Here is a 12968-nt window from a genome sequence, read left to right as displayed (position 1 = left end):
TACAACAGAAATAAACAGGTGACTATGTGGGATGTTTTACAATGAATTCATGTGAGTCTGTTGGATGAAGAGGGAGGCTGTGAGAGGAAGGTGAGCTGTCAGGTCTTTGGATGTCCATTAGCACAAAATAAATACAGGAGAATGGGTCAATGTATCAGAACAGGCATTACCCTGAACTACTAAAAAGCCTTCTTTAAATCATGTCAAACACACATTGCAAGCCACGTGAACTATTTATAGAAGCACAGGTTTATGCGCTGCATGCCGGCACAATCACACAGACATAATAATATGTCTTTCTTTTTCTGTTGACGCCTTGTCTCTCTCCCATCACATGGAAGAGTCAACCGCTCAAGTCAACCGCTTACTGACCTGGCCCCTGGTAGTAGCATTGTTTGCCCCCCCGAGTGCCACAGAGTAACAGGCTTTGCATAGGTGACTCACCGGGTCTTTAGCTTGCTGCGCTAACACGGCGTAGGTGGATATCCTGCTGCAGAGGCATTTGGTGTGGACAGTGGTTGACGCGAGCGTTTGGCAGCCTTCTGTGCCCCAGTTTTCTGCACCAGCTTCCCTGGAGGTGGGGAGAAGGGGGGGGGGGGGGGGGGTGTCAAGGGACATAAACAGCGACTGTGAGAAAAATACACACAAAACAAGCTGTCAAATGACCAAAACACGTCCATAGGAAATTCCAATACAAAGAAGGGGTGAAAGAGGGACAGAAAGTTTCAGAGCATCAAGGTTACCAAGTTCACCCATTCACTCTGTAGGTTTAATATGCAGTCATGGCCACACGCACGCCAATTCACTGACTGGCTCTTTTACTCCGCTGGCATTAGAAGCCAATGTCACCTCACTTGTTCTTAAGTCCGTGTTTGGCACCCTAAACACTTTCTTTCTCATCTTTGGTCTTGTCTTTTCTCTATTCCAACTCTTGGAAGAAAACTCAAAGAGACTTGAGGCCTTGATGCCAAGGTTGCATCAGCTAACATTTAACAAAAGACTAGTGCAGCTTAAACGGTGGATGGGGATTGTTCTGCACTAAATGGTCAATTGCTTTGACACGCAACACCTTTCTGGGTAAAACACTGCCTAGAATCACATGCAACCTTGTACACTTTATTACCCCACACGGCCTCCCTTTATTTCCCCCCTCCCTTCCACTTCCCTTTTTATGCACTCAATAGAAGGTTGAGAGTAGAGGTCGATCAATACGATTCCAACTGCTCTAATTACCCTGGCAGCTCAAACTACACATTAACCTTATGTTTAACCCTGGATACACTATTCTAGATATCAGATAGATAGACACAGTGTGGGAGAGGTGCATTAAGAGCAGCTACACAGGTGTCCTGTTTGGCCCAAAGCTCAATGAGACATGGGCACAGAGGCAACAATAACTCATCATTTTACAATATGTAAGGAGATTCTAAAAACACACTATTTCTGACAAAATTGTTTTGGGTATATCAAATGAGTGACTTCTGTAATTCATTTTGTTCCTTCTGGTTTGAAGTGGGTGGGGCTCGGTTTAGAGACGGAGGTGTTACATTAAACCATCAGGTCTTAGCACCATTTCAGTGACAATATGATGACATCTCATCTGATGTGGGTTGTTTTGCAACTGGAGTTAAATCTGAAAACACTCGTACTGCTTTTTGTTTTAAGGAATTCATTTGAAACATTTTAATAAAACTAATAGGCAAAACTATTTAAATTGTAAAAACATTTTTTAAGTGATTTTGTTTTGTGTCATACATTTGTTAATTTAGTTATTGCCTATATATATAGTAGACTGTATCCTATTGCAGACGATACGGTGCACATGGTGCTTTCCCAACTAATCAATGAGTAAGACCTTAATCATCTCCTCTCAAGCTGATACTGTAGCAATGACCATCAGCACTTTGACAACAACACTGTTGATAGAGAGAAAACTAACTAAATATGGACTTCAAAATATTGGGTTGCCTTGCTAATATTGTATACTGAAAATATATTGGATTTGGTGAATAGTGCATATTTGAGCACCACTTACATCTTGAGGGAAATAATTTGGTGACAGTTTCACTCTGAGAAATTATAAGCTGTTTTGTGTGTCTATTGTAACTTGAGAAATAACAAGACATAACATCTAAAAAAGAATAATACAAAAAACTTGAGCTGCACTGTTATGTGGCTAAGTGTACCTTTCATATTGGAAAACCCAACAAGGATAAATATATAATACAATTGTTCCAAAATAAATACATAAAAAAGAAAAGATTAAAAAAACTTGTCATGGAAAGACATTTGAATCCTTTTTTCTCTACTCTGTATTCAAAGTTGAAATTCAAAAGTTATGACTAATTTCTGACTTTTGCAACTTTTGTGCTTTTATTATTTTAAGAAGTCTGATTTTAACTTGTCATCTAAGATCAATAAAGTACCTCTTATCTTATTATCTTATCAAAAATCATAAATATATATCAAATGAACAAGTAAGTTTAATTACTTTCATCTTGACAAAAAAATATATATTCATAATGTGTTTTATTCTACTGTCGATCAAATAACGCCATCAAAATGTTAAAATAACATTGACAACATTTTACCAGAGCACAACCCAATGCATCACTCAATACTAAGTATACTTCTACTATGACAGGCCACTCAAACACAATCAGGGTGACATTAGATGACAAGCTGTCAACATTAATTCTCAAAAGGTATATCTGAATGTGAAGAAATGCACACACACAAACACACTTGCTTCACAATGTCAGTAATGAGATATGAGGACAGTTCCCTGATGATCATCAACTGCACTGTGACACTTCAAAGACCCGAAATTGAGTCAGAGCAGAAATCTTGACAGGAAGCAAAATGGTGCACAGATTTGTGTGTTTCTTTGTGCGTCAAAGGTGAATGAGAGAATACATGCACTTGTTAACTATTTAAATAAATCTTCCAAGTTGTGTACATTATGGTTTTTCAGGTACGATGTATTTTTCTAAAAACACATACATGTGGAATCAATTGAGCTTACAATGATTCATACAATGATTCATACAGTGATCATACAGTGATTACAAATAAATAATGTACTGAATAGGCGCGTTCACACCGCAGTACTTTTCCCACTTTAGTTCTGATACACAAAATGTTGCGTTCACACCCAAAAAACCTTTTTACCCCCTTTTCCGTCCCTGCTAGAGAGCAGGAACTTTCGCTTCATTCGTATGTCTGATTGGCTGGAAGGATTGCAAACCACGCCCTGTAAAACTCCCAAAACGTTTTGTGAAGCCGCCATTTTATTAACCTTGCATTAGCATTATTAGCATTAGCATTAGCCCAGCGCACAAACGCAGAGAGACTAACTTATGGCAACACAAAATAAAACATGGGAGCGGTGGAGATGAGGAGGTGTCGGCGTTCTGGCGATTTACTCGGAAGGCTTCAGTAGAAGCTGCTGGGAGTCCCAGCAGCTTCTACTGAAGCCAGTCCCCAACTCCGGGACTTCCGGCCGGGGACTTCGGGTGGCAGTATACGCCGTGAAGTGATTTGCGGCCTGCCAGTAAACCCAAAGCAGAAGAAGAAGAAGTGACGTCAGCGGCTTCATTTGCCTAATCCTCCCCCAGGGACTTATTCCGGTGTGAACGCGATCCGTGCTTAGTTCATGAGAACTAAAGAGTTCTCATGAACTAAGTTCTCATGAACCTTTGTGGGAAAAGTACTGCGGTGTGAATGCGCCCTGCGTGCAGAGTCCCAAAAGATGTCAAGTAAAGTTTTAACAAATAGCTTCATCCACACCAGAAAAGCAAAGCCATCTGTACTCTGACTACACATGCATTTATAATTGTATGCCACATGAGCAAATGTGACGTACTGAATTATGCATGTTGATTGATGTAAAATGCACATTTGAAAGTATGCACGTCACTTGTTTATTCACACAAATGATCTAACTACATGAAACAAGGACAGACACATCAAGTAGTCAATGTCAGTCTGATAGCAAACAGGAAGTTTGGATAATGAGAAACAGTCTGACAGCTCACAACAGGGGGGTGGCTAAAGATAACACCAGAAATACAACTAATCTCTGACCTCTTTGTTTAGCTGCTGAATTTCAAACAACAATTGACCCTTATCTTGCTGAGTTTCATTATTGATGTCTTTCAGCAAAATGTCAGCTTTGACTTTTATATAGTTATATTGCCCTCACAAAGTTGGATCTTTGATATTGCAGACAACGCTTTCTGATACACACGACTGCTGCAGACCCAGCTGGGCTTTATTAGTAACAAATTATCAGTGTCGCTAAGCTGGCAAGGAAAGATGAAAAGGACATCACTTTTGTTTTGAGTTTTTGTTTTAGTTGAATTAGCCGTGAGTTGCTGCCGACTACTCTTATCATGGAAAACAGAACCCAGATGTATAAACAGGTGAGCAACTATATGTATATAGCCCAGGGATCCCAAATGTATACCGAAAGATATCAATGTGGCATCATCCAAACAAATGCTGAGATGGGTAAATGTGTTTAACACCATCATGTTTGCTGGCATTGCATTATTCGACACATCTGTTGTTTGGTTTTGACTTTGACAAAAAGTAAGGTTTTATTTGATGGATGCTAGAGTTGGTTTTTATTTTGACAGGTAGTTATCCCTCAGTGCACATGGGGATTACAAAGGTTGGCCTGATCGACCAGAGGCATAATCAAATATATAGATTCAACATGAATGAGGGTCTACAGGAATGGTATTTGCTCTGCGAGGCTGTACTGAAGAACAGCATGGTTCTGAGATTAATGCTAATGTTAGCATGCTAACCGGCTACCATTACAAAAGCTAAAATGCTTCTCATTTAAAGGTGTGATTTTTGACATGTCCATAATTTTAGCAAAGAGATAAGGAACATTTAAAGGTTTTCTTTGGTCGTTTGACAAGTAAATAAATTATGTGATAGTGTAGCTTTAGTTGTAGCTTGTCATAGTTCAGAGTGGCAGGAAATCGAAATTAGCAAACTAGCTAAATAACCCGCTAGGTAATTAGCTAGCTTGCCAATTCCACTATTCTTTCATGCTACATAGGCTACAGCATAATGAGTCAACAAAGTTGAAACTAATCATACGCTAGAAAGGCTTACCAGTACTGTGACAAGTTTGAATGAAGCATAAAGTTGTAACATTTAACTTATTTACTCTGGTTCTGTATGCTTTTCAATGTTATTTACTTAGTCCTGCTGCTCGAGTCCTCACTAACACTAAGAAAGTGGATCACATCACTCCTGTTCTGAAGTCTTTACACTGGCTTCCTGTGTGTCAAAGAATAGATTTCTAAATACTGCTGCTGGTTTATAAAGCACTGAATGGTTTGGGGCCCAAAATACATTTCTGACCTCCTGCTAAATGATGAACCATCCAGATCTCTCAGGTCTTCAGGGACTGGTCAGCTTTCTGTCCCCAGAGTCAGAACTAAACATGGAGAAGCAGCGTTCAGTTATTATGCTCCAAATATCTGGAACAAACTCCCAGAAACCTGCAGGTCCGCTGCAACTCTGACTACTTTTAAATCCAGGCTGAAGACTTTTCTTTTTGTCGCTGCTTTTAATTGAACTATTCATATCTTAAACTGCACTGTAACTTTTATCCATGTATTTTTTCTTTTAATGTTTCTTTGATTAGCTTTTCTTTTTAATGACTGATTTTAAATGCCATTTTCTTAATGTCTTTTGTAAAGCACTTTGAATTGCCTTGTGTTGAAAGGTGCTATATAAATAAACTTGCCTTGCCTAGTCATTATTCAAAAACTTCACGCCAGTTGGTTTATAAAGAAGTTAAGCAGCTGCTTCTTTGATTTCAACTCCTGCTGCTATTGATTTTCCTAATATATTTTGTCATCTTAGCATTATACAACTAGCTAATTAGCATCAAACACAAAGCACAGCTGGGCTTGAGGTGAATATCATACGTCTATTTGGTCCTTGTGCAAAAATATTGGACATATTTAGATTTGACCCGAGGACCATTTTAGTGGTCGAATATGTACAAATGCATCCAGTGGAAACATGAATGAGTGTGCCATAGCAATCCACCAATTAGCTGTGAGAATTATTCATGATGCTGTAATACAGTGCTAAAGCATCATACTTCAACAGTTTGCCTACAAATATACTGTCCAATTGGTTTCCTAACCGTTTGTAGAAAGATGTTGCAACTGTTAAGAAAAATACTTCCTGAGCAACAGCATAAAGTGACCTTTTGTGTCCACTGAGAACGAATTGGCACCAACCCTTGACTGAAAGGGCAATGCTATGAAAGCCAATTGCACCCTGTTTAGAAAAAAAAAAGGTTAAAACATGCTTTGAATTCTTAAGTTGACGGGCTTGATGCAGGGATTTGAGCTGCATGGAGGTAAAGTCAGTGTAAAAGCTACCCTCCATCCTAGGACATCAAATATGGGGCCAATGTTTCTCATCCAAACTAGCAAAGATGACGTGATATCTGTAAGGTAGAGGGACACATACAGACACTAAGCCTTATGATAGGAGCTGAAGTGCTGCATTTAGGCAACGTTTAAAGTGTTGTCACTGTTATGTATTTGAACACATTTGACATGGGAACATGTTGTTCTACATAGCTGTCATTGATGTAATAGGGATTAACATTATCAGCTAATTTCAGCTGCTGGCAAACACTGTCAAAACTGATTCATGAGACGACCGCGGCCAAAAAATACAGTTTAGTAGTAAAATTGCACACTCTGTCCATTGCTTATTGCTGGTAAAATATGCCATCAGATTTGTGTGTAGTTGTGTCATCAGTGGCCAGAAGTGCAGGCAGTAAAAGCTATTACAGAGAAGGAAGATCAAAAAATGCGTGGGGGGATAAAGCAAATAGCAATACATGCAGATGAAGGCATTGAGGGATGACAACAGAATTTCACACATTGATGGAAATCAATAGCATGCAAATCACAAAACCTATCCTCATTACATAGAATGCACTTTCAAGTCAATCTGCTGTTATGTCTTTAGAAGTTAGAGGTATCAAGCTGAATGCAGTGCATGATATTGTGAAGCCATTAAGCAAATTGCTGCATGTACTCCCTGATGTTTTGATATGCTTTAAAAAAGAGAACTGTGGCTAGTCAATGTCTAAAACAGAATGAGAGATAGTGACACACATTGAAACAGAGAGCTAATGAGTCATATACAGAAAGGGCTATTGGAAATGAGAGGGCTTGTTGTAGTAGAGAGGGATTTTAAGGATCATGGAGGTAAGTGACCTCAAGTGGACACAGCTGCAATGGTTAAAGCCTACCACCAGCATCAATGGCACACTAAGGCAATAGTATGCTCGGTCATGTTTTAAATAAATAAAAACATTTCTCCATATTTTCTCTAAAATGAAGCGTTCAAAGGAAATGTAAGAATGCAAAAATAACACATATTTGGAAGATTTTCAGTATTTTAAGCCCCCATTGGTACACCCAAAATGATGCTTTTCCTTAGTTTGCCTGGTAGACCTTTATTTTGTTCTTGATTAACATTTCCGTGTTAAGGTAGGGTGATGAGTAGCTTTATAACTCTGAAGTCTATAGTTCCTACATTTAATATCGCACAGTCACACATGCATAACATTAACATTCGGCTCCAGTTTGCTCACATTTATGCTTGTATTCTATTGTGGCTCTGTGACCCTGTCATGAACTATAAGCGCTTGATAGGAACAGAGCTGTTAATGCTTTTAATGGAAGACAGGTCACAATGACTGCTGTCCAAAAAAGCCTATTTACATCAGACCTTCAAGAGCAGAGATTTAACCAGAAACAAATGAGTGAGAAACTCTGAACAAGGTTTATATATAAGCATCCTTTTCATTATCTTCCAACACTTCTAAGGTGATTGAGTTTGTGCCACGAGGTACAGTATTGCTATCCCTGTACAGTACACTTAATTAGATACGTAAAGATTCATACTGGTCATCCGGTGGCTCGGCTGTCTGTGAAATGCAACGGTTTTAATTAAGCCAAAGAATGTAATTTGTCATACTTCTATCTGTATTTTCTTGATTAGCTGAAGATGAATTATCATGTTTCAAATGATACAAAATAAACAATGTTTTTTCTTTTCATTTTTGAAATTATAATTCTTAAAGTAACAATTGTTAATAACTAAATCTCAGTCCATCTTTTGAAAATAAATGTCAAAACACAGCCTAACGGAGGCATCCGATAGTGCCCAAATGTACGTTTTTCCATCTCTCAATAATTGAATCGGTGATCTTATTAGACTCGCTTTAACAGATTGCACTGTTGAATATCTTTTTTTAATAGAGGAATAAGGAATATAGTTTCCTGATTGACACCTCGGAAATAAAAATGGAAAGAGTGTGACAAAATGTTCCAGTTGATGGAATACATTCTGGTGAATATTGCATCCCCGCCCGCCAGGGAGCCAGAATGCGCATTCACCAGAGTCAGCGCACATTGGCCTTTTACTCAATGCAGCTGGAAAGCACTGAAGCAAACCTTCACATGATAAAAATCATCTGTACTTGCTCAACCTTTCATAGCACCTAGTATGCAGTGCTGACCATCCCACATTGACACAGTACTCGCCACAATGTGTGTCTGCATGCATACATGTATTTGACCCAGATATTAACTCTGTAACATTTAAGCTTTCCTCCGTTCAACTAACTGATGTAAAGACGGGGTTTATAACCACAAGAACATGCTGTGAGATTATATGAGGCTTGCTGTGAAGTTTATGTGCAAAACCGTACTGCTTAAGATTTTAAATGTTATACTTTTAGTGGTAACTCAAACATGAAATATGTATTGATGTCCCATGTGTTATGGAATGATTCAGGGAACAAATAAAAGGTTTTCTCTCACCAGAATACATTCATAATGATTGTGGCTGTATAAAATGTATATTTAAAAAAAGAGAATTAATTAGTTTTCACAAGGCCAAAGATATGAACACTTATTATGTGTAAAGCGTACGATAGCACTTTACAAAAGTAACTCGGCAATAATCATTTATTTCTACATGTAGTTCACTGACTTTTGAAATGCAACTTGAATAGATATTTAATATATAAAAATAACTGTCCTTGCTTAATCTTACTTGTCTCTCTTGTAGCTCATGTCGTGACAATGTTGTATACAAACCTTAATTCATGCTTCTTTCATTCTTTGTTATTGACCTCCACCTCCCCGATCTGCTCTCTGGCATGGCCGTGGGCTAATTTATAAGCTTCTTTGCTAGGATTATCTTTCTTCCTGGTGTGCAAGTTAGTGAGCAAACAGGAAAAGCACAGATACAGATTTCAGCTACAGCCATAAAGGCCTGCCGTCCTGACTGCCTGCATTTCCAGTGACACGGCGCATGGCTAAGAAGAAAGTAGCTCCTTCAGAAAATGGATTATTAATCATGATCTCTGAAAGGGATTTTATTATGTTGTTTTTTTTATTTAAATTATATCTCGTACAATTGTTTTTTCCTCTCGTCAGGGACTCAAAGAGCACACTTCGGGCCCATGGGACATCTCTGAATCTCACAAAGCACTTACCCAGTGCCCTGTCAGCCTACTTGCAGGTGCACACACAAAAGGAGGATAATGTGTGAGTCAAGCTAAGCATGAGGCAAATAGAGCACTTAACTCAGGTTACATGATCTTGTAAGCGAGAAATTGCTGCGCTGATTCAGGCGGGAGATCTTAACAAAACAGCCTCAAAATGACAGGGAATAGATTTTAAAAGGGGAGTTAGATGTTACTTACCCAGTTGTTCAAAAACTGCTAATGTCCAACAACAAGAAGGCGATATATTCCAACAGAAGACTTCTTTTTTCTCTACTTCTAATCTAAGCTTCAAATGCTAACCACTACAAATGCCTAACATCACCCAGGGCAAGAAGAGGCAGTTCTAAAACTATCCCTGGCTGTACAGTAATATACAGTAAACCATTCCACTCCCCCGGTCACATGATGACGCAATCAATACACATAATGCATGACGTAAAAAAAGTCTAACCTAACAACCCTATGGTGCTTTACACATAACCTCATCACCCAATCAAGAAAGGAGAACTGTTCTTAAGAGCAAGCAGCCCACACTCATCCGTAGAGTCCGGTAGCAGAAATAAATCATATCTAAGGTTCAGATCTGACTGCTTAGATCTGATCTCAACAGCTATTTAAAGCAGCCAAAGTGCCCTTAAGCTAACTGTCCTTAACAAGAACCCGAGTATTGTGCTCTGAGAATCGAAGCTACCACGTGAAGGCGCTCTCCAAGGACTGTTGTGAAGGGGAATGAGCGGAGAGCCGGTCCACGTCTGTAACGCCCAATGGAGGCAGAGCCCTCATAAGCCCTTCTGGCCGACTCCCTCGCTCGCTGTTTGACACAGTCTTGATCCCCTCTGCTCTGTCAGATGGGAAAGTGGAGCAAGCCCCCCCCCCCCCTCCTTATGGTGTCTGTGCCGTTAAGTGTGTTAGTGTATGGACGTTTCCGAGCGTGTCTCTTTGACGACACAGAGGAAATATACACAAGTAACAAGAAAGTTGAAGCTATTTCAGATAGGGAGAGACAAAGGCCAACTAACACTTTAAACATAACATTACAATAGAGACATGTTATATAAATTGAATATTTTAGCACATTTTAGTTGGTCTTGTATAATGTACTTGTTATAGGTACGGGTATATGCTATTTTAAGGCTGAACTGTATGCTGTAACCCCAGGGATAACACTGTCTGTATAGCATGCATTCATTTTTCTATACCAAATTGACAGGTCAAGTGAATCTGGTGCTAGGCTGTAGGTTTCTCATCTCATGCTGACTTGAGGCTACATTTCTCCCTACTACCATACATACTAAGTGGATTGTTAAGTATTCAAGAGGGTGAAAAACGCACACTGAATTTATGCAGGGTATTCTCTTCATTCATTTATCGGCTTGTTTGCTACACAGGAGAGTAATCGATGGCATATAAATGGCCATTACGCTGCCACAAGAATGATAAAAGTATCATACACTTGGCTAAGGTCAGACCTTGTCGCTATGCCTTTTTGTGAAATGAATGTGATTACATTTTGGCCAGATTTGTGTCCAGCTAGTGCTTGGCAGTGTACAGATGAAATATTCCTTTGACTTTTTATTTAAGGTTGAAATCTTTCTCGGTGCCAAAGCCAATAGCAGTGCCAGATCAGTCGGAGCCCGGAGCAAGCGTCAATCTACCGTGTCAGATCAGGGACGTTAAAAGGTACTTGTGCTCTACACCAGGCTGTTATTACTGTATGGCGGTGGGGGCAGGGTGGGGTTCCCAGGTCTTTAACCACTGATCCCCGATCAAGCAGAAGACCAATGTGGATTAGAGATAGGATTAAGTGACCCTCACCCCTTAAAAGGCTTACTGTCATGCATCCATCTAAATGGTATGTGTTCATATCTAACTACTGGAATATTGTTAAGGCAAGGCAAGTTGATTTATATAGCACCTTTCAACACAAGGCAATTCAAGGTGCTTTACAAAAATGAAAAACATTCAGACAAAGGCATTTAAAAACAGTCATTAAAAAGAAAAGATAATAAAAGAAACACTAAATTAAGCATGCTTTCAATGGAGATTGCTCAGTTGTCTGCCTATAATGCATTTGAGCTTTGTCCGTGTGTAAGCTTATTTGAAATTAAATATATAATGCATTGTATATTTCATAAATGCCAGCATGAATCGGTTTGTCCTGATTCAAAAAGCAGCAGCTATAATCAGTGTAGCACATGTGAGTATGGTATATATACAATGTATAATGCAAAAGACATAACATAAGTACCGCACTGTACATTGAGTTGGTGTATATCAGTGGGGCTTCAGCCAGGCATCCCATACAGAATTGGAGTGAGGGTCAGAGCGCGGAGATGCCAGAGGCAAGGTCAGCAAACACGCAGTAGAACATCATCATTCCCCATGGAGGAGAGTGAGAGTTATTGAGGTATGGCAGAAACATGAAAGGGAGACACTTTGGAGAAATAACCCAATCAAGATTCAAGGTAGAAATGTCTTCCTAGAGACATGCTCAGAACACGTGTACATGTTTTATTCAGGGTAACCTTCTTTGCTTCCAATAAACTGAGCTCCTGTTTTCAAAACTTGTAAAACTTTTATGCGAGCTAAACATATCAGTACGTATTCGCGCCGGCAAGGCAACTGAATGAGAGTAGTCAGGCACATAGAGGGGAAGACAGGGAGGCATGGCGGGCGCAGCAATTTGGATGGGCAGATGGTGTCGACATATGGGCCTGTTAGGGGCAAAATAAATAAATAAACACTCACACATAAATACTGAGATGAACTGTGAGTGCCACAAACTGTTGGCCAACTTAGCCAGCTCAGAAAGAGCGTAAATGGGAGAGAGTTGACACTGAAATGTTTTGCAGATTTCAAAATATACGATTACTGCTTGAAGCAAAAAAACGTGCACACAGATAATTGTGTGGGATGACAGTAGGCTTTAGAGATGTAAGCCTCTGATCTCCAAGTAAGTACACATTACAGACATTATAATAATTAACGGAAAAAGATACAGGATACAATCTTTTTTTATGTGGGTGCTTCTGTGTGAACTGAATAAAGTGTTCATATACAGGGGAAAGGTTAAAAGTGATGTTCACGTCTCCGAGCTGAACTTCTGTTCTCCTGCTGTCTGGTTCAGCTGCTGCTGTGTTCGCCCTTCCTCCGCATTGCTATCTATACATTCTCCACCCTCTCTCCACCTCCCGCTGAACCTCAAAGCCTTTGGCTGCGTTAGAGAGACAGCCAGGTTGAGGTGATATCCTACAGCAAACAATCCTCTGCTTTGTACAACATGTTCTCTGCCCATATCAACTGCACACCCAGCTTTAGTCACGATCTGCTGCCCAGCAAAAGGAAGCGAATGGAGAACTCTATGTACTGTATACATGCTATATTTCTGTGC

At 39.6% G+C, this 12968-nt stretch overlaps 1 protein-coding gene across 23 annotated transcripts in view; it reads right to left on the bottom strand.

Annotated features, from left to right (window-relative positions):
- adgrb2 (adhesion G protein-coupled receptor B2) overlaps window positions 1-12968 on the bottom strand; it is a 215074-nt gene that overhangs the window by 64115 nt on the left and 137991 nt on the right. For all 23 annotated transcript variants that reach the window (XR_004571081.1, XM_034236727.1, XM_034236722.1 and 20 more), the window contains one exon: window positions 445-571. Coding sequence is in view for 22 of the 23 variants with exons in the window: in XM_034236727.1 (XP_034092618.1) it covers window positions 445-571 (127 nt within the window). In the remaining variant the exon portion in view is untranslated. The remainder of the gene's footprint in view (window positions 1-444; window positions 572-12968) is intronic.

The sequence above is a fragment of the Gymnodraco acuticeps genome, unplaced genomic scaffold (assembly GCF_902827175.1).
Source record: "Gymnodraco acuticeps unplaced genomic scaffold, fGymAcu1.1, whole genome shotgun sequence".
In the NCBI taxonomy this organism is placed as follows: Eukaryota; Metazoa; Chordata; class Actinopteri; order Perciformes; family Bathydraconidae; genus Gymnodraco; species Gymnodraco acuticeps.
The sequence above is the reverse complement of the archived record's forward strand: the minus strand, read 5'-3'. Positions and strand labels throughout refer to the sequence as shown.